The sequence below is a fragment of the Gopherus evgoodei genome, chromosome 2 (assembly GCF_007399415.2).
Source record: "Gopherus evgoodei ecotype Sinaloan lineage chromosome 2, rGopEvg1_v1.p, whole genome shotgun sequence".
Taxonomy (NCBI): Eukaryota; Metazoa; Chordata; order Testudines; family Testudinidae; genus Gopherus; species Gopherus evgoodei.
Genome location: NC_044323.1, coordinates 16,961,940 through 16,989,238, shown reverse-complemented (window position 1 = coordinate 16,989,238; position 27,299 = coordinate 16,961,940). Strand labels below are relative to the sequence as shown.

Sequence of the window (27,299 nt, the reverse complement as noted above, 5' to 3'; positions counted from 1 at the left end):
TTAGACTGTTAGAAGGTAATTACCCAGACAGAAATTTGACCAGGACATGAACATTAATATGCACACTCTTGAGAAAGGTAACAGGGGATCCTTAATTCATACATTCCAAGGCCAGAATGGACCACTGTGATCATCTAGTCTGTCCTCCTGTAATGACAATGACTGGTCAGGACCAAGGGGCCTGACCCTGGAAACCTTTACTCACACAAGCAGCGATACCCAGTCAGTGGGACTATCTGCATGAGTAAAGACTACTGGCATGAGTAAAGGTTTGCAGCGTTGCACCTCCAGGATTTATGAACAGCCAGACTTGCAAAATTGCTGCCTGCAGCTAGGTTCCTATCTAAGTATCCTGGTTTTCAAAGTACCAAGCATCCACAGATTCTACTTACGTCAACAGAACCTGGTGGGTGCTGGGCTCTTGTGAAAATTAAATTTAGATTTAGATATTTAGATTTAGATATTTAGATATTTAAATATGGACATAAAAACAAAACTGTAGGCACCCATTCTTGAAAATCTTGGTCCTTGGCCTCAATCTTTGTCCTTATCACTGGCTAAACACTCTGTTTCCTGTATCACTGTCACATGCAACAAAGGGACATTTTGGGTTTTTTTGTTTGTTTTCTCTGTAGTAAGTTTCATCCTTTTTAAAAATAACACTCTTGCTTTGAAAAATAAACTTCATTCTACCAGGCTGCAGAGATGCAAGTCACAGGAGTATCAGCAAAGCAGTGTAATCAGAAAGACAAATTGTTAATGACATTTAATGGACGTTTAAGGATGGGATTTTTATACATTTTATGATATTGGAACAAATGTTACGTATCTTTTCCATGATACAAGGATGCAATTTCTTACATTGTACTGATGAAAAGGTAGAACGGGAAAAAAATATTTGCTTTCAATTCATGTTTCACATCCTATTACAATAGTGTTTCAACTAGAGATGAGTTGGAAAGCTGCCAAAAGCAAGTATAGATCCTAACTTAATTTCAGCAGCTGTTATGGTGAGTTTGCCTGGGGTAAAAAGTAGAACCAAAATTGTAACTTGTTTTATTCTTTTGCAGCCTACATGAGCTTTTGAGCTAAAAAGAGCTGCATCCAATTAATATATTCTGAAAGTAAAAATATTCTGCGACAGATATGAAATTCTCCTCTCTCTCTCCTGCCTTTATTTTTATTCTTAATATGCAGATAAAACAAATGAGAGGTACTGAGCATAGACTGTTACATTAACTAACAATGTTGCATATGCTGAAGTTTAGATGCACACAAAAAGTCAGGACTAAGCAGAAAAACGTACTGTAAGAAGAATACTGGATTTTTTTTTACACTTCTAAACCCAGCTCTCTCCCCCGTGGATGAAATAAAAAAAAAAATCAAAGCGATTGCTGTGTTCATGAAAACAGAACACAAATCAAACTCTAAGCTACATAGAACCGGGGTACCTCATTATGATCACATCGCCATTGGTATAAATCCATTCACTGACTTTAATGGAGCTACTCTTGACTTACAGAGTCAAGCCCTGAGATGTCCAAACTTTGCTCAGAAACAATGTAAACTAGCAAGGAGCCCAAAGGACTACAGCTAATTTGCATTAAAGAGAGCAAATGGTGGCCACTGTGCGTGTATGTGGGCAGGAGGTCTGTGTCTTCACCTCTCTGTCAAATAACTAGCACATCGTGGGTGCTGCTGCAACCTGAGAAATATTAATAATGAAAAATCTTGTTGCACAGCATTTATGCCAGCTTTAGGGGTGCGGGAACTCCTGTCGGTTCTGCAGTCCCAGTGGCAGAGGTGGGGGGGTCCAGGGCAGGGTACATTGTGGGTGTTGTACAAATTCCCTTCCTTCACTCAACCTGCTCCACAATTCCCTTGTGTGTAGCAGTGGTTCTTTAAAAAATTATATTGCTCTCCACAAGAGGCTTAGCTCTCTCTAGGATAGGTCAGCTTCTAGGAACTCCCAATCTCTGCTGTGAGAGAGGCAGGACAGTCCGGTAGTTATGCTACTAGCCTAGGACTAGAGACACATGGATTCAATTCCCTGCTCCATCACAGACTTCCAGTGCGACCTTGGGAAAGTCACTCTCTTTGTGTCTCAGTTCCCCATCTGTAACATGGGGATAACAGCCTTCTCTACCTCACAGGAGTGTTGTGGGATACATGCATTAAAGACTATGAGATGCTCAGATACTAAGGTAATAGGGGCCACTTAAGTACCTAAGATAGATAGCCACATTCAAAGTTGTCTGGGGTTTCGGTGATGTTGTAAGTACCCAAGATATGGGGCAGTGCACCATTAGTGGTTAGCATTATGGCTATTTTTAGATTGTGGTAGCATGCACATTGCACTAGGTTATATCCAAACCTAGATGAAGACACTTCTGAACAGAAGAGCCTCTCAAAAGGGAAAATGACAGATTACAACTAGACTCTGGGCACTTTGCCAACACCTTCTCTTCCCAGTGATAGGAGAGCATGGAGGTCCTCCTGACTCCCAGCTCTTATACGTACAGGAGGAGCTATTGGTTTAGACACCCATGTTTGAAATTTTTGGCCTTAGATTTTGACTGTTAGGCTCACCCCAACTCTCACTGAAGTTAATGGGAGCTTTTCCAGTCATGTCAAAGGGAGATGGATCAGGCACTTGCGGATTTACAATGCTACTTTCCCAGACAACATCCTCCTTTCTACGGTACGATGAATAGTAATGAACGCAGTATATTCTGGGGGCCTTGTCACTGTATAGGAGGATTCTATTTAGTCCTCTCTAGTTGAGATTTATTACTCTTTTCTGCAAACATCATCCAATCAAACATTCAGATTAGAAGGAATTATTCAAGTGATGCAACATGTTCCTTCAGAGTTTCACAGTAATTGAAATAGAAGGGCTTCCCATACTTTGTATCAAGTATCAGGGCATAGCCGTGTTAATGTGTAGCCATAAAAATAACGAGGAATCCAGTGGCACCTTAAAGACTAATAAATAAATAAATACATCTGTTAAATAAATATTAGTCTTTAAAGTGCCACCAGACTCCTCACTGTTTTCGTGCTTTGTATGTTATTTACCTTTAAACAAATCTACAGGAAAAGGAAACAAAGCTGAGTAGCAATCTTTTTGCACAGCGATGCTTATATTTCTTCACTTTTTGCATCTTTCAGAGCTTTGCTACACTAATCAGTGTGCACACTGCACCAGAGAGCTGCAATGGAAAACTAATACAGCATTTTCACTTTAAAGTAACTTCCATATAATTTAGAGCCAAACTTCAGCACCTCATAGAGAATTTAAAATTATACTCTTCACTACAGTGCCTTGTACCCTGAAAACGTCAACCATAATCAAGATAAAACATAACTGAAGCAGCACATGGAAGACTTCTGTGTAAGTAGCTTATAAATTAAGAAAAAGCTTTTGAACTTTGCTATCCATCAAAAAGAAATGTCTTCACGTTACTCCATATCCCAGGTTACAGAGATATTAGATGATTTTATGAAATACCATTAAAATATTTTCAATTTTTTTACATTAGAAGAGAAATCTCTAAAATAACCAGATTCCTTTGAATTAATCTGTACGTGATAAGAATTATTTGTGAAACAACATTTTATGGACATTAATTCTACACTATTTTACGCTTACTAAAGTAGCACTGTACATTTCAACTCTAACATAATGCCTGGCAATTAGATGGTTTGATCTGACTCCCACTGAGTTCAATGGGAGTAGAATCAAGCACTAAATTTACTGGTGCCCTTTCCTTTTTCTGTGTACACGCAACTGCAATGGGATTTATGCATTTGCATTAAATGCATGATTATCTACCTTTTTTACTGCGGACAGCCTCCGGAAACTGCCACAATGGTTAAAACAAAAAAGCAGGCAAAATGTTAAGATGCATAATTAATACCATGGAAAATAAAGCAGAATATATTATAGTATTATTAACATGCTTCCGCTTGGAAAACTGCAATCCATGCTGGTCAATTTATTTCTCAAAAGAAAACAGCAGAAATCGAGGGGGTTCAGAGACAGGCAGCATGAACAGAGGCAATTCAAAACTTCCATACACTGACGACTGAAATGACTTAGAGTGGAGAACCATGGGATGGGACATCATAAACTAAGAAATGGTGCAGAGGTGGTAGACAGGGCACTGCTATTCATCCCTTTTCAAGAACAAGAGGACACTGAATGAACCAGAGGCAAAACATTTACAATGGATAAAATGATTCCCCTCCATGTCTAATTAACCTATGGAACTCACTGGCACGGGTATCATCAAAAACATGAAACCCTCTCTTATATCAGGGTTCAAAGAATTGGGCATCTATTTATACAAATAACAAAAACATTCACAGATACTAGAATAAGGATTTAAAAATAAATAAATAAAAAATGCCAAGGGTGGAATCCTGGCTCTACTGTAGTCAGTGGGATTTTTGCTACTGACTTCAATGGGAACAGGATTTACCTCAAAAGTTCTGGAAGGGATAAAATTCTTCATGCATCTAGGCATCAGCAAACCACTACCTGATACAGATTGGGAGAAACTATCGCTATGGCTATTTATTCTGAACTGCCTATTGCAGGATTTCTTGCACTTTCCTCTGAGGCATCTGGTGCTGGGCACTGTTGCAGACAAAATATTGGGCTAGATCAGCAGTTTTCAACCCCTGGGGGTCTGCAGACTGCGTCTAAGATTTCCGAAAGGGTCCATAACTCCATTCAGAATTTTTTAGGGGTCTGCAAATGAAAAAAGGTTGAAAACCACTGGGCTAGAATAGATGACCAATCTGATCCGGTATGACAACTCTGGTAGTTTTCCAGTGAGATCAGATTAGGTCATCTCTTCCTTCCTGCCTCAGGAAAAAAGGTGCCAAAAAATAGCAAAAGTCCACAGGAGAGGAAGATCTATAAGAAGCCTACACTCTCAGATCTAACCCCTTTAAAAAGTATTACTGTTTAAACTAACTGCAACAAAATAGCCGGATTCATTTAAAAGACATCAGGGCTTCTTCATGAACACGGCTATAGAAAACTCAGTTTTTTAATATTTCTGGTCAATCTCAGGCTTCTAAGTGCACTTTCTCTTGCTGAACTGGACTTACCAGAGTATTAACAATTTTAAGCTTTAGTAATAAAAATAGTGGACTAATTAGAACTTCCGGAATATGTGACATTCTGTGAACTTACTGATAAGAATCTCGTTAATGTAATTTACCAGCCAGTGCTTCGCAGTGCTGGTTCATATCCTGTCTCTTTCTATAGCACTACAATCCCCACTCCTTGTCAAAACCCCCAACACAGGTGAGTGCATTTCAAATTTCCTCACATGACGACAGAAAAATCGATTTACTCCTATGTATTTTTTACTGCCTCTATTTATTTTCCAATTTGAGGTTAGGATTCTAAGCTGATGTTCTGTTTCCCCTATAATTTCCAACATGTATACCCTGTCAACTGAATGAGCAAAATTACCCAAATTTGTTGCCACCAAGCACAAGCCTGGTGTTCTGGCTCTTTATTGCATTACATTACTGACATGGTTACAGGGCACTTTTCATACAAGTTAGAGGTACCTCCTGCGGCATTTTAAGCTTCTTGTTCTTTTTTATTTCTTTACGTGTGCCTCATATTTGTGCTCTAATCCTGCGTTTGGAGGAAAACCTTCATGTTCACACAGAAGCCCACTGACTTCAACAGGTGTCTGTCCAGTTTAAGCATCTGCCCACACAGATCCAACTGAAGGATCAGGGTTATAGTCCTGATCACATGCTTGGGATTCGGCATTATTGAGAATACCATAGAGACCTAGCTTCTTGGTATTTCTGATATTTCAAAATTGCAAATCCTCTCAAATCAGCCCCCAAATTCCAGTAAATTGAAAAGACCTTGAACTAACAGGTCCCACTGATAGTCAGGGGAAATTTATAAGAAAGTCAGCATTCTGCCCTGCAACCAGACTTCGCTAGCTCCATTGCACTTTCTCTCTTGTTTTTAGCATTAATGACTCATTTTCCCCACTAAAAACTATTTTCTAAAACTGGCAAACTCATTTGCATGAAGGAGTCTTCTGGCAGAATAAACAACAGATTGCTCTGCAGACTCTATACTTCCCAGAAAAGTGCTCACACAAATTCCGTAGAAGCGGTGAAAGTTTCAGCACATACAGGCTACATTGTCATGATCATTTATTATTTGCATTATGAGGCCACAGCCAAGATCGGGGCCCCACAGTGCTACTTGTTGTGCAAACACAGAGAAAGACACAGCCCCTGCCCGAGTTTACCCTCTTAATAGACAGACAAAAGGTATATGGAAGGATGTACTATTATTCCCATTTTGTTGATGGAGGAACTGAGGCACAGAGAGTTTAACAGACTTGCCCAAGGTCACCCAATAATTCTGTGTAGAGCCAGGAATTACACCTGCATCTCCTGATTCCTAATCCAATGCTTTAACCTGTAACAATGATTAACCAATTAAGATTGGAAGTCAGGAGATTCAAAATTTAAACCTTGTTCTCCCATGAACTAGCAGTCTGACCTTGGGGCAACATCAACTTCAAAATTACACTTCTGCCTGAAAATATTTTACCTACTGTCACAAACACCACCTTCCATAAAATCATTGTAACTAAAAGATTAGAGAAAAAATAATTTTTAAAGTTTCTTTATTCCACACATTTGGCAGCAGTCTGTTTTCACTGTTTGTTCTGTCAGTTACACATGTGAGCAATCCCACAATGGGATACTGAACAAGGCTTCAGCAAAAACCACAGGAACACAGGACTGGAAGGGATCACTGAGTCCAGTCCCAACTATTGCAGGCAAACCTCTCATATAAAAACTAGTTAGGTTGTTTATCCCCACTACTCCTGTTGGGAGGCTATTCAAGAACCTTACTCCTCTAATAGTTAGAAATCTTCTCATAATGTCCATGGGGGATAGTTCAGTAGCTTAAGCATTGGCCTGCTAAACCCAGGGTTGTGAGCTCAATCCTTGAGAGGGCCATTTAGGGATCTGGAGCAAAAATTTGTCTGGGGATTGGCTCTGCTTTGAGCAGAGGGTTAGACTATCCTGAGGTCCCTTCCAACCCTGATATTCTATGATTCATAGCCCATCTGTGTTGGTGCCAGCATTGCCCTTTAGCTTACACAGCTCTTCTCCCACCTTTAGTATTTAACACCCCACCCCAAATATACTTATAGGGAGCAAATTCGGGCATTGGCCACTGTCAGAAGACAGGATACAGGGCTAGATGAACCTTTGGTCTAATCCAGTCTGGCAGTTCTTATGGTCTTAATCCGATCCCCTCTCAGCCTTCAATTTCCCAGACTAAATAAACTAAGCTCTTTTAGTTTCCCCTCATAAAATAGGCTCTTCAATCCCTGATCATCCTAGTAGCCCTTCTTGCACCTGTTCCAGTTTGAATTCATCTTTCTTATTCATGGTTGCCCAGAATTGCACACAGTATTCCAGATGAGGTCTTACCAGTGCCTTATAGAGTAGTATTAATACATCCCTATCTCTATAGGAAATAACTTACCTAATACAGCATAGGAAACACTTCAGCATCTTCTGTTAACTTATTTTAGCCAACCATACAAGAGCAAAAATGTTAGAGCCTCTGAGTTTTTGAGTTAAACTGTGTAACTGTTATGTACTTACTTATATATGGTCTTCCTCACTGCAGCATCTGAAAGCCACTCAGACATTAACAGATATATCCTCACATATCCCTCTCCTGGTAGGTAGGGAAATATTATCCCCTTTACACACAATAAGTGACTTGCCTAGTTCATCCAGGAAATCCATGGCAGAGCCACATCTTGGGCCAGGTCCTTATCCTCATAGAAACTTAACCTAACTATCTGACTCTCTTATTTCTGCAAAACTGGGGCCTGAACCTGCTTGCACTGAACTCCATGGATGTTTTGCCACTGAGTTCAGCTGCAGCAAGATTGGGTCCCATGGCTGCATATGAAGAAAGGGCTGCCTCGAGATTTCTAGTACTTCCCACTTCCAGTCAAATACTCTGATTATGGTCTGTCTCGAGTACTTCGGCTTTTCCACTCCTGAATGAAACCTGGAAACACAGGATACATCTACACTGCTGTTAAAAACCCATAGCTGGCTTGGAGTCACAGAGCTCTGGCTAATGGGCTGTTTAAGTGTGGTGTAGATGTTCAGGTCTGAGCTGGAGCCAAGGCTCTAGGATGCTGTGAGGTGAGAGGGTTCCAGGTCTTGGGCTACAACTCAAGCCCGAACATCTACATTGCAATTAAACAGCCCCTTAGCCCAAGCCCCACAAGCCCGAGTCAACTGGCACGAGCCAGCCGTGGGTATCTAACTGCAGTGTAGACATACCCACAGAGGCCCATGGATATGAAAAACAATGAAGAGAAAAAGGTCCCTGCTGTTTTATTTTGGTGACAGATTTGGAGTTGCTGTTGAATGGAACGAGCTTGCCCATCTTTGCCCATAATGCACCTTGAGGCACACCAGAGAATCATGAGGGATCTTACTTTGGGGTACAAAAGAAATCTTATAAATGTTGTACAGAAAATGTTTTGTCATTTTGCCTTTACTAGTCTCCCATCAAAGACAGCAGTATAAACCTATATGATCAACTAGCAATCATTTCTAAAGCCTGTTGCTGATTGAGTAGGCATTATTTAATGAGCACTTCGCTGACGTATCTTTTCTTTTGGATCTACAAAACAATCCAACCTTTGATGTTCAGCTGGCTTTTATTAATACATTCTGCTGCTGGTGTTGTTCTTTATGCATTTGACACAATTATGCCAGATCTTATCATTTCTTCACATAGATTACAATAAAATTATAACATTGGTTTTCACTGACAAAATTCAGTACTAATGCGCATGACTATTGCTGACACCTAGCCTTTCCAATTAGCTTTTCAAGACAGTTGTTTAAATTTGACAGCCGGGGGAAAAATAAGTTTTGAAAATGGAGGTAAAACATAAGTTTTTTTTTTTTTTTTTACCACAATGGTCAATTTTTTGCTCTTTTTGCATGGTAGGAAAGAGAAATATACCAGATTAAGATGCAGTTGGTGTTGGTCCTGCTCTGAGCAGGGGATTGGACTAGATTGTTATGTAAAGCCTCCACTCAAATGCGACTGTAAAATCTGTAACTTGTACCATTACGTTCTGCAACCTTTTTGCAGACTTTGTAACTTCAGTTATTGTTAGCATAGCTTTTTAAGTTTTGTAACCTTTGCAAGCTCTGTAACCTTTTTAAAGTTACGACTCATATGAACTTCCAAGCTGTGTAATATCCCATCATGCAATCAGAGAGAGTGTGAACAGGGGAGTGTGTGGAGAAGATAAGGGAGTGTGAACAAGGGAGCGTATGTGGGACTGGGCAGAGAGGAACTGCAAGGAGAAAGGAGCCCAAAGCCAGGAGCAAGGTATGTTTGATATAATCTGCCCTGAGAAGGCAATCATGAAGTGCTGTAAAGAAAAGAACCTGGTATGCATAAAAGGAACTGGTCTGGGAATGCTTCTTGGTGTATGTGACAGGAGCCGCTCAGTTCCAGCAAAAGGAAGCAGCCATGCACACAAGCAGCTGCTGCTCCTTGACCTGCTCAGCAGCCTGGATTCGTGACCGCAGGTGGATACACCAGATCTACCACACTTCGGCTTCTCGGCCTCTGTGCTGTCTCCAGTAACTCTCTGCCTGTGTAAGTGTGTGGGTGCATGAAGGTATGAATGAGGTGAATGGGTGCATGTATGAATAAGCTCCATCTCTTTTCTATCTGACCCAACAGTGGCATCGTAATAAAACTAATACAAGTGTGACTCTTGGTTGGTTTTTAGGGGAACAGAGGTAACATAGATGACCTCCTGAGCACAGGCGCCAACTCCGTGGGTGCTCTGGGGCTGGAGCACCCAGGAGAAAAAGTTAGTGGGTGCTCTGCACCTACCAACAGCCAAGCTCCCCCCCCTTGCCTTCTTCTCCCTGCCCACCCCCAATGCCGCGTTCCCACTCCTCACCCTCCCTCCCAGTGCTTCCTGCCACCTAACAGCTGTTTGGCAGCGCTTACCACTTTCCGGGAGGAAGTGGGAGCGGGGAAGCGGCACGCTCAGGGGAGGAGGCGGAGAAGAGGTGGGGCCTGGGCAGGGACTTGGGGGAAGGGGATGGAATGGTGGCAGGGTGAGGGTGGTGCAGGGGCAGGGCTGGGGAGAGGGGAGGTTGAGCACCCACCAGGAACAGGGGACGTTGCTGCCTATGCTCCTGGAGGTCTCTTCCAACCCTAATATTCTATGATTCTAAGATGGGGGTGTGGGATGGAGGGGATTTTCGATGGTATTTATGCTACGTAGTCCAGCCTTACTCTACATAGTCCAGGCTTACTCCATCTTCACTGGTGGTCCCATGCAAATCTTCCATGTGATCCATCACATATTGATAATTTCACTGAGATCAAAGTCACAACTTGTCATACTGAGATTTAGCTCTGAAACCCTCATTTATGTTAATTTAAAGTAGGTGGCTAAATTGCTCCTTAGCAAGAAGAGAATACGGAGGAATGCAGTGTATAGTTGCATAGCTTACTTTGGTCCCTCCGGAGCCGTATTCGGCCAAGAAAGGTGGTGTTTACAGTGGTATCTGGAAAGTGCCAGTATTAAAATGAGGGTTTTGAATGTTAACCAAAGCCCAAATTCAGTTTGGGTCCAAAGCCAAACCACCAAGATGACTGAAGCAGCAGAACACACATCATTGCAAAATTTCCTGCTCTTCTTCCCAGGCCCTCACAGACCCTGTCACAACTCCAGAAAGGGAAAGAAATAGTCTCCTTAGTTCCCTTCACCCAGGCATCCCCAATTAGAAAGTTGGACAAGTTCAGACTGGAAATAAGGCGTACATTTTTAATGGTGAGAGCAATTAATCACTGGAACAATTTACCAAGGGTCATGGTGGATTTTCCATTACTGACTATTTTTAAATCAAGGTTGGATGTTTCTCTAAAACAGAGGTGGGCAAACTACAGCCTGTGGGCCACATCTGGCCCATGGGACCCACTTGTCCAGCCCTTGAGCTCCCGGCTGGGGAGGCTAGCCCCTGGCCCCACCCCCGCAGCCGCAGCACGCTGTGCTGCCAGTGCTCTGAGTGGTGGGGTGCGAGCTCCTGCCTGGTAGCATGGCTTCAAGAGCCACCAGGGGTGTAGTGTATTAAATTGCTCCCTATAGGAATGTGTTATTTATGGCACACCAGGACTAGCAGCTGTAAGTAGTGCACTGTAAGTAGCACATTCCTACGGGGAGCAATTTAATACACTAAACTGGGCCTCCCCAAACAGCCTGGCCCCAGCCCCCTATCTGCCCCTCCCACTTCCCTGCCCCCTTAGAACTCCCAACCCATCCAACCCTACCTGCTCCTTGTCCCCTGACCGTCCCCTCTCAGGAACCCCCACCCCAACCTCCTCCTCCCCCCCCCGGGATCCCACCGCCTATCCAACCTCTCCTGCTCCCTGTCCTGACTGCCCCAACCCCTATCCACACTCCCGATCCCTGACAGGCCCCCTAGGACTCCCACACCTATCCAACTGCCCCTGTTCCCTGTCCCCTGACTGCCCCCTGGAGACCTCCTGCCCCTTATCCAACCTCCCCTCTCCCCACCCCTTACCACGCTGCTCACAGCACCAGGACTGGCAGCTGTAAGTGGTACACCATAAGTAGCACATTCCTATAGGGAGCAATTTAATACACAACCAGCCTTCCATACAGTTTCAGAAACCTAATGTGGTTCTCAGGCCAAAAAGTTTGCCCACTCTGCTCTAAAAGAGCCGATCTAGGAATTATTTTAGGGAAGTTCTGTAGCCTGTGTTACACAGGTGGTCAGACTAAATGATCACAGTGGTCCCTTCTGGCCTGGAAATCTATAAAACCTTGGGGGTTGGGGACCCTCAGGCCTCCAACTATTCTCTGGGATTTCAGGAGCATTGGCTAGCTGCTCCCCCTCTACTTCACACCAGAGGAGGTGGGAGAGCTGTCAAATCAGATCAGAGCTGCAGAAGGACTTCTGGAATCTCTAGTATAGCCCCTGGAGGCAGAGGCTGTAGGAAGGAGAGCAAGAGTGTTATATGAAATCTGGTCTGAATTCCCAGCTCTGACACTGACTGTGGTGTAAGCTCAATTAAATAATTTAATGCCTCTGTGCCTCAGCTCCCTATCTATAGGAGTTGGTGAGGAGATACCTTGAGTCATATTTGTGAGATGCTCTTACCCTGCAGCAATGATGAGAGGAGGGGGGTCTTCCCCTCAGATGACCAGATATTAATAGGGGAGAAGGACAGTTGCACGGCCCTCACAGCTACCTTGAAGGTAGAAGGCACAGTGGTGGTGCAGGCTGCTCAACTGGTACCAAGAGAGACTTCAGGGATAGAGAAAGATTATTTCACCCCTCCCTCAGGCTTTTAATAGTGAATGGTGAAGCCAGGACAGCAGGGCAAGTTCTAAGGGCAAGGCAATGAAATGCTTCAAAACCCAGAAGACAGCACTAGAGATTGATGTGTTCATGAAGCCTACTGTGTGATCCGCAAACACATCAAAAGCAGCATGTCTCCCCCCTTGTCTGAGCTTCAAGGCTTATGTGTGTTTAACATTAGTAGCCGAAGAAATTAAGTGCTTGGGGGTCAATACAACACAATGAGCTAGAAATGTCTCCAATCACAGTTACTATAACAGACAAATGGAAGCACTGTCAGACAGATTGTTTGTTTAAACATCTGTCAGTAGAGAAATGGCAGAACACTTACCATACTCAAATGGAGCACAATCCATGTCAACTTAGCGACAGATCTTTGAGGTTTCCAGTATCTCTTATAATAGACATTTAAGGGTCAAATTCTGCTCTCAAATGCACAAGGGCAACCAAGGGAAGAATTCTGATTCAGAGTGGGTGAAAAATAATTCAATCACTTCTTCAACTTAAAAATATTTATTTTTGTATTACAATAGTGTGGAGAGGCTCCAGTCAGTTCAGAGCATCATTGTACTATGTACCACCACATAGTAAAATACCATTACTCTTCCTAAGAGCTTATAATTTTAGTTTAAGATAAGACAGAACAGTAAGGTAAGAGCAATCAACCTGGGCACAGGTGGTAAGGGAGATCAGGGTAACAGTAATATGAGCTATTTTAATACGCTAGCTGTGTGCACAGCTTATGAGTACAGTGTATTTTTTATTGGCTTGTAAGTTAACATAAAAGTAAGTTTTAATGAGGGATTTGCAGGAGGACAGGGAAGTGGCTTTACAATTTTTTTTCTTTTGCAAAAGAGCTTGATTTAAGAAGAACATATGTAAACCAATAGCCTGTAAGTAACAATATTAATCTATGAAGCATTTTCTGTAAAACCTCACGTACTATATGTCAGTACCCATGATGCTACGGTATTTCTAAGGATGTACATCTGCTTTTATTCTTATTAAGACACAGATCCTGGAAGTCCATTTTAATAGTGTGTCCACGGCTTTTGGCTGCATTGACAGCTTGAAAGCACTTTTCACAAGAGCTGCTAAGACAGCTTTTTGAAATCAGAAGGATTTGTGACATGCTGCAGGTTTCAAAGTTCTGTGAGAATCCATAACTGTCAAAACTGATATGCATGATACATAGTCATATATCAGATCCAGCAAGAACAATTTCATGGTACTCTATACCTGGTATTATCATCCAAAATTCTCCCTCTCATTTTTATCCTGGCACTCCCAGGCTAGTCTGTATATGTTATTTTAATGATCTCTACATGCCTCTGCAAGTTTCTTTTAATTTTAGATATTTGATCATTACAGACTGCAGTGCATTTCACATTTATATTCGGTGAGCAAGCTGTTCCATAAGCTGTATGAATCCTAATCAGACCTATAATTTTAGGTGTCCAGCCAAATAAACAGATATAGTACTTTTGGAAATTTCTAAAAAAATATGCTGTTCTGTTTTCTTTCTTGCAGAACTGAAAAGAGGGTTCTATGCTATATCTTCTGATAGAACCACAGCTGACAGAAATTCCCTGTCCCAGTTTCTAACATAGTTATTTTAATGTATAACTGCCTTGTTACATTATTTGAAGTGTATATATGTAAGTGTGCCCTTTAGTATGGAACTCTGATTGTGCTTTTAAGTTCTGCATGATTGATTAGCTTGTTGTTCTGTAACCCAATACCAGTGATGGCTATGTAGGGCACCATTGTAAATTAGATTTTGTCATCTGGGATGATACGCTGTTTTGTTGAAAATATTTTATTACATTACAATCTCTGACTAAGAAGAGAGCATTTTCTAGTGGTTAGCATATAGAACTGGGCGTTGAGATTCTGGGCTCCTTTACCGACATGCTAAATGATCTTGGACAATTCACTTGACATTCCTTGCAAAAAAAGTAATTAGAAATGGAAATCCCCTATGTTTGTTAGGTCAACTTGCTTATTTCATTCAGCTGTTAGTAGTAGATTGTTCCCTAAGGCATATATTTTGTGTGGCTTTGTTCAGTTTGGTTCTGATTGCACCTAATGAAGGTGAGGCTTCCACTACTGCCCTTGAGAGACTACTCAACAACCCGTTCAATTTCACTCTTTCGTTCTGTTTGGGCTATCCTGCCCACAACAGCTGTCATGGTAACATACTAAGTCGATGTGCTTTTGGTTACAGTTAAAATTGCTTTTTATCCCTCTTGGTAAAGGGGGCAATTTTCATGGTGCAAAACAATAACTTTCAAGGGGCAAGATTGACTTTCATAAACACTTACTTTGAAGGCCAGCTTCAACCAACTACTTCTTCATAAAGTGCTAGAAATACTTCTGCACAGACCCAAAGAAAGAATTGGCATTATGATCCAGGCCTGTTGGAGAGAACCGTTACCTACTTGTACTGTAACTGCTGTTCTTTTAAGATGTGGGTGCAGACATGTATTCCACTTAGGTGTACACATGCCCAGCACATCAAAGCTGGAGAACTTTGATTAGCAGTTCCGACAGGGTCTGTGTTTGCGCCCTCTGACCTTTAGCTCCTCTCCTGAATATTTAAGACAGTGCTGCCCTGATGCCTCCCTCCCACCCCCTGGTTCAATTCCTTCACACTGAACTTTGAGAGTAGAGATTCTGATGCAGAGGGGATGGGGGATGGGTCATGGAATACACACCTGCACCCTCATCTCAAAGAACAACAGGTAGTAGCCATTTTTTCTTCTTCCAGTGGCTGCAGATGTGTATTCCACTCAAGTGACTCATAAGCAGTACTCAGAGGCGGTGGGGCTCAGAGTCTACTTAAACAATGAAAGTTTGCATCTGACTTAAATACAGTGGTAATAGCAACAACACAGGGCGATGAACAAAAAGACAGTCTTCTCTAAGTAAAATGCCAAGCTTTGTCTCACATCCAATGTATAAAGTCAGTGTTCACCTGCCTTTGAGCATGGTTTAGGCAAGGCTACTGGTAAGTTTGTTACTTGGTTAAGGTGACATTGGGAAATTACTTTCAACAAAAATTTTGGATGTGACTATAGGGTCTGCATATATGGGGCTTTGCCATTAAGGCCTGCAGCTCACTTACTCTCCTTGCAGATGTTAAAGCAACAAGGAAGACTGTTTTCTGGCACAGGAGCTGATGGAGAACAAGTCACCAGGGACTCAAATGGAAGCTAACACAGTATTATGGACACACAAGGGAACCAGTTCTTTCACCAGCAGGTGGAGATGAGTAATTTTCTCTTAGAAATCTTGCTCCCATAGAGTTCAAAAAAAATTGAACTCCAAAATCACCGCTAAGTGGACCTTCAAGGAGCTGAAAGACAGACCAGAGGATTGAAGGTGTAGTAGATACTCAAACATTTCCTGAATGAGGGCTGGCTTTGGTTGAATACCCCAGCCTAGTAACCAAATCAAGAACTGATTCCACTTGGCAGAATAGGTAGCTCTAGTGGAGGGCTTTCTACCACTGAGTAGTATTTGTCTAACAGCTTCCATATAGTATGCTCCTACTCATCAAGCCATGCAGCATTCGTGCCACAAGGTGCGCTCTGCTCAGCACTGGATACAAAATTCGACTATGATGCTGAGTCGGTAGATCAGGAGAAAGAGAAATAGATATGGGAGATCGAACTGATGGACTGAATAGGTCACAGAAACTACATTGTCTCTGCCAAGCTGGTGCCATGAGATTTTGTTTGGCAAGAACCAACTTTGGTTTGAGAATAAGATGAGGAATGAGTGGAATGGGGAAAAAGCATACATCAGAGCTGATCCCCTATTCAGAGGGAAAGTGTCGGTTAAGGAGCCTGGACTGAGACCCACTCAAGAGGCAAACTGCTGTCTCTCGTTGAAAACAGGTTGGTAGTCTATATGTCCCATTCTGTGAAGATGGACCTGAACACACTGGTCTTCAGAGACCATTCCTGATTCTGGGACAATTTCTAGTGAGGTGATCAGCCACATAATTCTGAATCCCTGGTAAGTGAGGGGCTGCAGGAATGATGCTCTCCTTGATGCAGAACTGTCAAAACTTTATTGGCTCCTGAAAAAGCTGGTTGGGGCGAGCTCCTCCCTGCTTGTTCACATAATACATTGCAGGGGTGTTGTCAGTGAGTATATGAACTGCTGTGACACTGATGTGATCCTGAAACACTCGGCAAGCTCAAAGATCCAGGAGCTTGATATGAAAGGAAGCCTCCTATTACAAACATAAGACCTGAATTTTCAGTGTCACTAGATGTGCTTCCCAACCTATTATGTAAGCATGGTGACTATAGTCCTGGTTGGTGGAGGACAAACAAAGAGAACAAGATGACACACATTGCTTGGAATTGCCCACTATTGCAGAGAGTCCAGAATGGTTGAAGACAAGCCTCTTCAACAATTGGCAACTCAAGTGATAGACCAGCTTCAACCATACTTGAAGAGGAAGAAGGTGCAATCTCACATGCTGGACTAGGGAAGTGCATGCAGCCATATGACCTAGTAACTTCAGGTATATGCAGACTGTAGTTGAAGGTTGAGATTGCAGTGCCAGACACAGGTGATGAACTACTTCAAATCATTCGTTCAGCAGAAATGCTCTTGAACTCCCAGGGCCTAGTAGGGTCCCAATGAACTTGATTTTTTGGGGTGGTATTAATATAGACTTTCCTTTGTTTAAAACAAGGCCCAGATGATCAAAGAGACATAGTGTGAATTGGACATGGCCGAGGACTTGTTCTTTGGATTTGCCTCTCACTAACCAATTGTTCAGGTATGGGAAGACATGAATTCCTCTTTTTCTGAGATAGGCTGCTACACAGACACACATTTGTTAAATACCCATGGAGCAGAGGATAGGCCAAAGGGAAGCATGTTGTACCAAGAATGCTGATTTGCCACTAGAAATGTCAGAAACTTCCTGTGACTTGGGAAAACTGCCACAGGGAAGTAAGTGTCCCAAGATCAAGGGTTGCAAACCAGTCATTGTCCTTCAATGCAGGCAGAATGTTGCTAGGGTAAGCATGTGGAACCTCATGTATTTGATATACTTGTTGAGACTGCAGAGATCAAGGACAGGTATCATCCCTTCCTTGGACTTGGGGATCAGGAAGTACCATGAGTTCAGGGCATGGCAGGGGAAGAGACAGATTGGATGATCTACGGTTGCACCTATCCTCCTGTCTTCCCCATGAAAGAAGAATGGGGTAAGGAACTGTGTACACTGCTCCGATCACTTGGCTACAGAAGCCTACGCAGAGACTCTTTTTCTCCACCCCTGTGCATTTACCCAGGTCCCTGTCTGTTTACATCAGCTGGCTGCTAGGCTTGGGATTTACCCCATAATGTTTCATTCAAACAGGACAGATTTGGCATTACAGAAGGGCTACCTTTTCCCCCTTGTTCCTAACAAGCAAACCAAACCAGACTAATTACATATAGCAGACTGCAGCTCAGTATTGATTCAGATGTCATTGCAATGGAAAATATAAGAGAACAACAGCATGAAAAATTAATGATGCAGAATCTATGATATAATGCTGGAAACAAACATACCTCCAGGATTTATATTCTCACTGCAGATCAAAGGCTCTGTTGGATTAGAAGCAACACCAGATGATTCACTTACTCCTGTGAAAGAGGTCTTCCTCACTTGATATCTGCTCAGCACTGCCGCCTGGAACTAAGCTAGACTGACAGGCATGAATTCAGGCAAGCGAAAAAAAACTAATTAGAGGAGTCAGTCCAGTTTAGTTCCAGGTGCCGTCACTTAGCCAGCATTCTGCAACTGAAAAACCCAGCTGGCTGGGACATGTACTAGTGATGTACTAATTCACTGCCAGCTGTATGGAGAAATTCAACAGGCATGTCCTACTCCTGTGCAGTAGCTTTTGTGATTCAACTCTTCAATATATATATGAACTCCCGTTTTACTCTTATCCACACTGCACTTTCTATACAGCACCATCGATTACAGGGAGCTGTTGACCTGCATTAATGTTCATTGCTTGAGGGCTTCTACAAAACCTTAACCTGCCACTGGCTGATGTATGTTGCTCTTTTTCCTAGCATAAGAATTTCAGTGAATTTCAGATTTCTTCTTGGAATTACTACAGCTTCCATCATCATCATTTATTTGTTTAGCACTGACTTCATGCTCAGTGTTGTACAAGGCACAAAAATTAAAACCATCCCTTCCCCAAAGAGTTTACATTTGGAGAGATCCACTGACATCTGTGGAAATGCAAGAGGGATGAGTTTTGACCATTCTGTGGATTTGTAATAAACTCCAGAGCAAAAAAAAGTGTTTAGCTGCTAGGGACAGACATAATCCCCTTCCATATCTTTCATGCAATTTAAAAAGACATTGGAAACGGCAAAGAACAGACAGGGCTGGGAGCACCAGCATACGTCATCTATGTTCAGTCTAGAACATGTAGTATAATCAGAGGAAGAGAAAACATTTGGATTATAATTCCTGGCCACAGAGCTCCACAGAATTGCTCCCCCAGCATCTGATATGTGACTGCATCATGAATATCTGTTTGGACAGACAGTTATGAATTCTCACAGAAGAAATGTGAAAATAGCAGCATGTCAGAAATTCATCTGATTTCAAAATGGAAGTTGAACAACTCTTGTGAAAAGTGCTTTCAACTTGTTGAGGCACATTTGGCAGGTTCTATTTCTAAGCACACTAACTATGAAAGCCCTATTGCTTGTGCCTTAGCCAGAAGAGCACTAGCCATACATATTCTTAGTAATACCTTACGGCAAACATTTCAAACCTTTGTGCATGTGAATGTAGTCACCTAAATCCCTATTTAAGTAACTAGATAAAAGTGGCCAATTTTCCACTCCATTCCTTGGGCACTTTTAGTCCAGTGCTTAAATGTGAATTTGAGCCGTGGTGACACTCTCACTCCTAAAGGTGGTTCCCTAGGCCAGAACTGAAACAAGTTGGCAGGGAAGCCTGGCCCGCTGCTGCTCATATTACACCTGTCCTGTGGATAAATAGAGGGCTTTAGGCTGGTCAGTCTCACATCTTTCAGGATCGCTGAATTCACCAAGGGGAAGTTTATCCATGCTGATGATTCTCATGAGGGCTTTGTGAGATCTCTGCACAAGGCTGAATTTCACCATAAAATCTTAAAGCTACAAACTGAGAGAGAGAGAGAGAGAGACGTGTCCAATCAGATCAATTTATAGGGGCTTCTGTGCCAGACAGAATAGCACTTGAATCTAGAGAGAAGGAAGGTAGAGAGTGATGGGTCATGGGTACCAATATCTGTGGGATGAAGGGAAGAAGAATCCCTGAAAGACAAGCATAAACATAATAAGGCAAAGATGCCACAAATGAACAGATTATCCCATGATACTTCTAGAGCCATCTACCATAAACCTCCCCACATCTCTAGAAAATTACATCTCCATAGTTTGGCAGAAATACAGATGATCAATATAAACCTAGCTAGCAACGTACTGTTACTAGCTGAAGGATGGTGGCGTGACACTTGAGAAAGGATGAAGGCTACAGGGTGAGTGACGAAAGAGATTGATTCTCTATTGCCCTACACCTGTGGAAAGTGAACATAATGCACTACCATTTTGATTTAGCACTGCTTTGCATTTACTTTGCCCAGGCAGAAATGATCACACAGGATGCAGGATGAAAAAAATCAGGCCCAGTAAGTCACCTCTATTTAAGTAATATTTTCTCAGCTGAGACTTATTACAGCATCCAATGACGTTAACGAGAGTCCTTCGGTTGACTCCCCTGGGTATTGGACTCGTGGCTGATTTTTACACCAGTCTGGTAGCACACACAGATATTTTTATGCATTAGTGGATTTTTCATTTTCAAACAGTGGAGGAAGAGTGGTTGTGAAACATTTGTTTCAATGGGTAAGAAGTGAAATACATCTGCACTTAGGGTGACCAGACAGCAAATGCGAAAAATCAGGACGAGGGTGGGGGGTGGGGAAAATAGGAGCCTATATAAGAAAAAGACCCAAAAATCGGGACTGTCCTTATAAAATCAGGACATCTGGTCACCCTATGACTGCACTTTGGCTTTGTAACTCAAGTAGATTTTCTCAGCTATGGTATTTTTTGTTATCTAGATAGCTCCACTGGTGCGCATGGCACTTTGCAGATGAGTAAGAAGCTCCTATAAATTGATACTATGGACCATGCCCTAAAGAGTTTTTAATTTAAAACAGACAGGTAACATAACAGGAAAAGACAAAAGAAAACGTGGGCAAAGGGAAATTGTTCCTGGGAGAGGATTGTTACAAAAAATGCAGATCATTTAGTTTGTTTCTGTTTCAGATCTCTCTCTCTCTCTTTAATATAATTAGGCACACAAGACAGAGTAAGAGCTGACAGCATTGTAGCTGATGTTAGTGACTGAAAGCTCCCCTGGGAGGAAAGTGAAGAAAGGGATTTTTAAAAAATAGCCACAAAAAAGCTAAACCACTGGACCCAGATCCTCCACTCCACTCTACTCCTGAAGCAGCTGGAAAGCTGTCCTAAAAGAGAGACAGTCCTCCTCTCAACACAGAGGACACATCAGCTGATGCAAGGCCAGTGCACTGGCTTCACGTCATCTGTCCCTTCCAACCCGTGTAAGAGAAGAGAAGGAAAGAGGTCGGCAGGAGGGGATGGTGATCTGACAGATCCCTGGCCTGCATAACAGTAGCCCCAGCTCATCAGGGCTGGGCTTAGGGGTAGGCAATGAGGCTGTCCGTCCTAGGCACCAAATCATCACATTCAGGGCTGCCAAATATGCAGTTATTTTGTCTAGTTTTTTTGCATGCACCTTTGGGAGAGTGACTGGATGAGCAGGTAGAATTAAAAACATTCCTTCCTCATCCCCACGGGGGAGAAAACACTTAATGGAGGGCCTTCAGCTGACACAGCTTAGAGCAGATCTGAGTCACTCCAAGGGCTTTTGGCCTTCCACCAGGCCAGGATTAGGGGAGCAGAAATGAGGCACAAAACTATCCATCTTCTCCCATCTCTTCACTGCTCTCATCTGTACCAAGTATAAGCTCAGCACAGCTGATGACTGAGCCCATGGAGTTTACGAAGACTGAGAAGACTCAAGTGAAATATACAATCGAATTGTCTGTTCTCCTCTGGGTATAACTCTCAGAACCTTACCAAGCTTTTTCAAAGAGAAAAAATAGACCCTTTGGTTTTGGAGTCTGGATTGCTTCCCTATGAAAAGGCATTATGTCCACTGAGAAGCAGATGGCCATTACACACTGGGGCAGTGTAAGTAGTTTTGGAATACTGAAATGAGCACAAAATAGTTTTTTCCATCTTCTTTATCCTGCCCTTTTTTTTCCTGAGCATCTATTCCATGATATGTTACTGATTTGTTTTCTGTAGATTGGAGAGTTTACATTAGCGCATCTCAAAGCCTGACTATGTACTTGAATTTTTGTAAAACAACAACAATATTGTGTTTAAAAGTCTAAAATTATTTTGCTTGGCAAGGAAAAGAGCAAAAATAGCAATAAGCTAGAAGTATATAAAATGCACAGTATATATAAAAGCTTCGGCTTAACTCACCCCAGAATACAAAGACAAAAAATACAACTAAATTAGAAGATAACATATTTAGAAGAGGCAAAAAGAAATACTGTTTTAATGCAACATGTAATTAGTTTGCTGTTGCAGGAGACTCTTGATGTAAATATCTTTGCAAGATTCATAATGGGGGTTAGACACTTACATATAAATGAATATCTGCAGTTACACGAGTCAGGACACGGGTTACCAATCCTAATGCAGTAAACCTCCAGTTCCACTCTTACTGAAGTCAATGGAAAAAAGTCCCATTGGCATCAGTGATGCAGGATCAGGTCCTAAATGATCACCAGCAGAGAGAGGAAGAGATTTTGTCCCACAATGAGTCTTAAACAATTGGGTAGGTATGATATGGAATTTGTTCATTTCTCTGTGAAGGATTCATAATAGGCTGTTGGTAGAGGCAAGATATTGAACTGAATGGAGGATAAGTTTGGGTTTTGGTATGGCTATGTTCCTTTTTCTAAGATGCAAATTAATTGCCCATTGTGGAATCCCCATTGATGAAGGTTTTGGACAAACACCTCTCAGGGATAGTCTTGGTCCCGGACGCCTGTCTCAGTGCAGAGGGCTGGCCTTGATGACCATCATATAAATCTAAAGTACTTGGTAGTATTACACTATGATTCCAGGAGTGAATGGCAGGTAACTATAGTGATCGACCCCAGCAGAAAATCTGTTGAAGAAAGGAAGATACACTCATGACACAGGAAATGGCCCAAGCACAATTCAGGTTGCCTTGTCTTTCAGATTAGAAGAGTGCAGTTTTTGTTATGCTTTGAACAGCTCACTTTGTACTAAAATAAAAATTAAGCAGTTAAGTAACAGGGAAAAAAACCTTATTTTGTTCTATTCTTCAGTTTTTCTAAAGGTAGTTCCTTGTTAATGAAAATCTCTTTATACATATGGAATTATAGATACTGACTGGAAGCCCAATGAAATAGATACAGCACTGTCAAAGTTAATATACTGCAAACAGTTCTGTCGGCATCAGAAATCATCCACAAACAATCTTACCAGCGAGAACTATTCAGTCTGTGTTATCCTTTTATGCTAGAAAGAGTCCTATCATGATATAATCTTTTCTTTTTCCAACAGAAAATAAAAGGAGTACAACGGTTTAAACTGTGTTTGCTTTTGTTATACGATGACTGAACTCTTTACAAGCTTTCCTCTTTCAGTGTTCTCATTCTTGTGTTAAAGGTACCCACCAGTACCTTATTGTTTATACCTTGTAAAAAGTGCCACACTGTTATTTCTTGAAGCAGCCATCTGCTATTTATCAGCCAAAAGGTACATATAGCACAGAAAGCCAATAGAATAAGGCTCACCAAGTCATTTAACTCGGGTCACCAAAAAAAGTTTATTCTTATAAGACAGCAAACTGTTCCCAAGAAGACTGACAGCAGATTCTTCACATCTTGGGAACAGTAGGGCCTGATTCTCCTTCCGCCCACACCAACGGAAATCAGAAGCAATGCCACTGAAGTCAATGGAGTTACATCAGTGTGAACACCCCACATTTCCACTAGTCAGGAGTCCAAAGCTCTCTCTCAAACCCAAACCTCACATGTGCTAGTACAATCCACACCACAGTGGCCACAGGTTAACATACTGAAGGTGTCCAATGGCACACATGACAGATGGAGCTACAGAAGGGTGTGTGAGTATGTGCACGGAGAAGAGGAATCTCTTTCTAATCATTTTTCACATGCGGGAAAATCCCTGCATCAGTATTGTTAGGCTCTTTGTGCAGTAACTATGAGGTCATCTGCTGCTGCTGCGTCAAAGCTGACTTTTCTGGTGAAGCGGAAAACGAGCGTCATTCCTGTGTCTCCTACAAGCCACAGTGCTGAAGAGAGGACTTAGTCACCAGCAGTGGCAGCTGCTGCCATTTCTTTGTCATGAACCACAGTAATGCATGTAAGGCTGCTTCAGTGTTTTGGAAGCCATCTTCCAGTAATGCCACATATTGAACATTTTGACAGCTAGCCTGTGGGAATATTTCTTGAGAGTAAAACAAGTGTGGTTCCCCTGGCCACTTTTCAAGATTAATTTTCTGTGTAAAAGTCCATTTGAACGTGCAGTAGCACAAATGCCTCTAGCAGATAACAAATCCTTAGAACTAGCTACAAAAACTTTCTCTCGGAAGGTACGATTTCAACATGAGAGGTGTTAAATTCTCCTGACAACACTATCAAACACATTCATGGCTTCCTCTTCCTGCTCTACTGCACAGAAAGCCTATCAGCCTGCAGGCAAACGTTAAAACGGGCTTTTTATAAAAGCAAAAACATCACGTCTTCACTGCCTGCTTAACAGAACTTGTGGCTGCCCCCTTTTAATTGTGCCTTCTGAAGGTGACAGTTGGCACTTTAAAATCTTAGATATTGGATTTGCACCAGGAAATGAGGGCAGGGGACACTTGCTCTAAGGAAGGACACTCCTAAGGTGGCAGGAGCTATGAGCTGATATAGTTGAGATTGCACAAGCTCTCACTGTGCGGAAAACTGCATGAGCCATGAAGAGACCATGATAATTTTGGGAACAATGCACTCCATGAGGGCTCCCCTTTTCACCCCTGCAGATTTGGGTCTTTGTCTACAATGGTCCATTTCACAAGCCATTGTGGGCCAAATTCAGGTGCAAATCCAGAGTAGCTCTGCGAAAGCTGCTGTGTACACATAGCTCAACTCTACACAGGTCTGTCAATAGAGACAAACTGCCATGTCCCTGCTACCCCAGAGGATGATGTCCCCTTCTGAGTCTGCCAAAATAATTACAGTATTGCAAATCTGGAGACATTCCGTGGAAGCAGAAACCTCTCATGAAGCAGCGATGTTTCACCTAAGATATATCAGTGTAGAGAAGTTTGCCCTACAACTGACACCAGGAGAATCAAATCCAGGATCTCAAGTTGCTACTGACAAAGTGCTCATTTTCTGTATTTCAAATAATCAGCCGTTTGAACTAAATTGATTTATCTTCCTACTATAGAATATTAATAAATGACATATATTTGTTAATATTAAGAACAACCCCTGTACAGGTGCTATTGCTAAATCAACTCCTTTTAGAAACATGCAGGACTGAACAACAGAAGGGACTTGAGGAAGGATTGGAGTGGAGCAGGGCACAGACAGCAAGAAAGGAGACAATTTGTACTAGATAAGTGGGAAACAGAGCTTTGGCGACATTGCCTATGGAATACTTTCTATTATTAAATATTTACACGGTAGTAGTACTGAGGGGATCATGGCTTCACTGCATTGTTCTCAACAAACATATGTTTTGATTTTATGCACGTGAGTAATGGTATGTGCAGACACAAAATGCCAGTGTATCCCCATGCATTGAGTGTACAAGTGCATTGAGCACGTACAAGTTGGGGGTGTGCTGATGGACAGGCATAACCTAGCATGCCCACTTTTGAAAAGTTGGGGCCACAAAATTCAGAGATGAGTTAGGATTTTAATAGCATGAGGACAATATACCATAAATGCTCCAGACACGTGTTGGTTGTAAGAAATCAGCCAGTGAAGAATTGCTCTAAGAGAAAAGGGGGTAGCTGGCACAATATCTATTAATAATGATTTTTCAAAATGACAACAGCATGTGTTTGCATAAACTCATTTCCATGCTTGTGCTATCTTACCAATTGTTGCCCCTTCGGACCCCATCCAGCATACTGAAGCTTTGCGTTACTAACTTCGGGCGGATACAAACTCTGGGGATCCCTGAAAAAAAGACAAAGATTTCAGCCTCTAGAGTTTCATCCTTTAAACTTGTGCAGTCCCTACTTTGAAGTTCCATCACATCCATTTGCGTCCACTTCTTTGGCTAGGACCTGCCAGCACTTACTACTGGAATTCAATGACTACTTAACATGTAGTCAGCACTACTTCTGGTAACAAGTGTGGGTAGGAACAGCTGACAAATACCTCTTCTCACTAATACAAGACTGAAATACATTCATTCTACCAATGACTAGCCTAAGCCTGAAGTACTAGTCAAGGGAAGGCAAACAAAATAATTGTATTTATCAACACTTGGGGTATCTACAAAGGACAAACAATAATTACAGTTCTGAAACACACTGCCATGAGATAATATAATTTCATCTTCTTCACACCATGGCTTTTCTGCCTGATAATCTAGTTTTGAACATGATGGCAGGGAACTCTGGCATCTCTATTACTACCGCATAAAACTGACATATAGCTTGGTTTTCAGGGGAAAAGCTGTTATTAATAATACTGAATCTCAATCTGTTAAAAATAAAATTGAAATGCCTTTCCTGTTCCTTCATCAGTTACCTTTGTTTTAGAAAAGAACACCAGTGAACATGGCAAATGCAATATAAAATAGTGTGCTTCTGTAAATGTCAGTGCTGCATAACGTCATCTTGTCACCTCACAGGCATCATGTTGTCTCCAATTATTTTGATGGTGCTTATACTCAATGCAAATAATTATTTTTGATATTTTGAAGTTGCTATTACAACCTTTTTTATTTATATAACAAGTCTATAAATAAGAATATTAAAAAAGCTTTCATATAGTGCTATTCACAGTAGCTCTCAAAGTGCTTTTCAAAGGAGGTCAGCATCATTACTGCCATTTTATAGATGGGAAAACTGAGGCACAGAGCAGAGGAGTGACTTGCCTGAGGTCACATTATAGCCCAGTGGTAGAGGTGGGAATAGAAGCCAGGTGTCCTTAGTCTCAATTCAGTGCTCTACCACTAGACCACACTGCCTCTCTTCTTTCACTTGTATGAATTTTATTCCTTCCGTAAGCACATTGTTTTCTCTTGCCTCTTTTACAATACAATGAAATGAAAGGCAATAATTAGACACCACCAGTTAAATCCAATTATATCTAAAAATGTGTGCCCTTTTTCCTTTTAGACTGGAAAACACAGTAAGTTCACATGCATTATATTTTGAGGCTGATGCTATATATAAGGGCCTGATTCTGCTCTTTTTAATTAGCCAAAAACTAATTTGTGAGCCTTGCCACATGCACTGGTGGCCTAGTGCTTGAGGAAGCACATAGAATCATATAATCGTAGGACTGGAAGGAACCTCAAGAGGTCATCTAGTCCAGTCCCCTGCACTCATGGCAGGACTAAGTTTTATCTAGACCATCCCTGACAGGAGTTTGTCTAACCTGCTCTTAAAAATCTCGATGGAGATTCCACAA

General features: G+C 41.9%; 1 protein-coding gene across 7 annotated transcripts in view; it reads right to left on the bottom strand.

Moving 5' to 3' along the window:
* Window positions 1–27,299, bottom strand: part of DPP6 (dipeptidyl peptidase like 6) — an 863,093-nt gene that overhangs the window by 146,984 nt on the left and 688,810 nt on the right. For all 7 annotated transcript variants that reach the window (XM_030550076.1, XM_030550078.1, XM_030550079.1 and 4 more), the window contains one exon: window positions 25,751–25,832. In XM_030550076.1, the coding sequence (XP_030405936.1) occupies window positions 25,751–25,832 (82 nt within the window). The remainder of the gene's footprint in view (window positions 1–25,750; window positions 25,833–27,299) is intronic.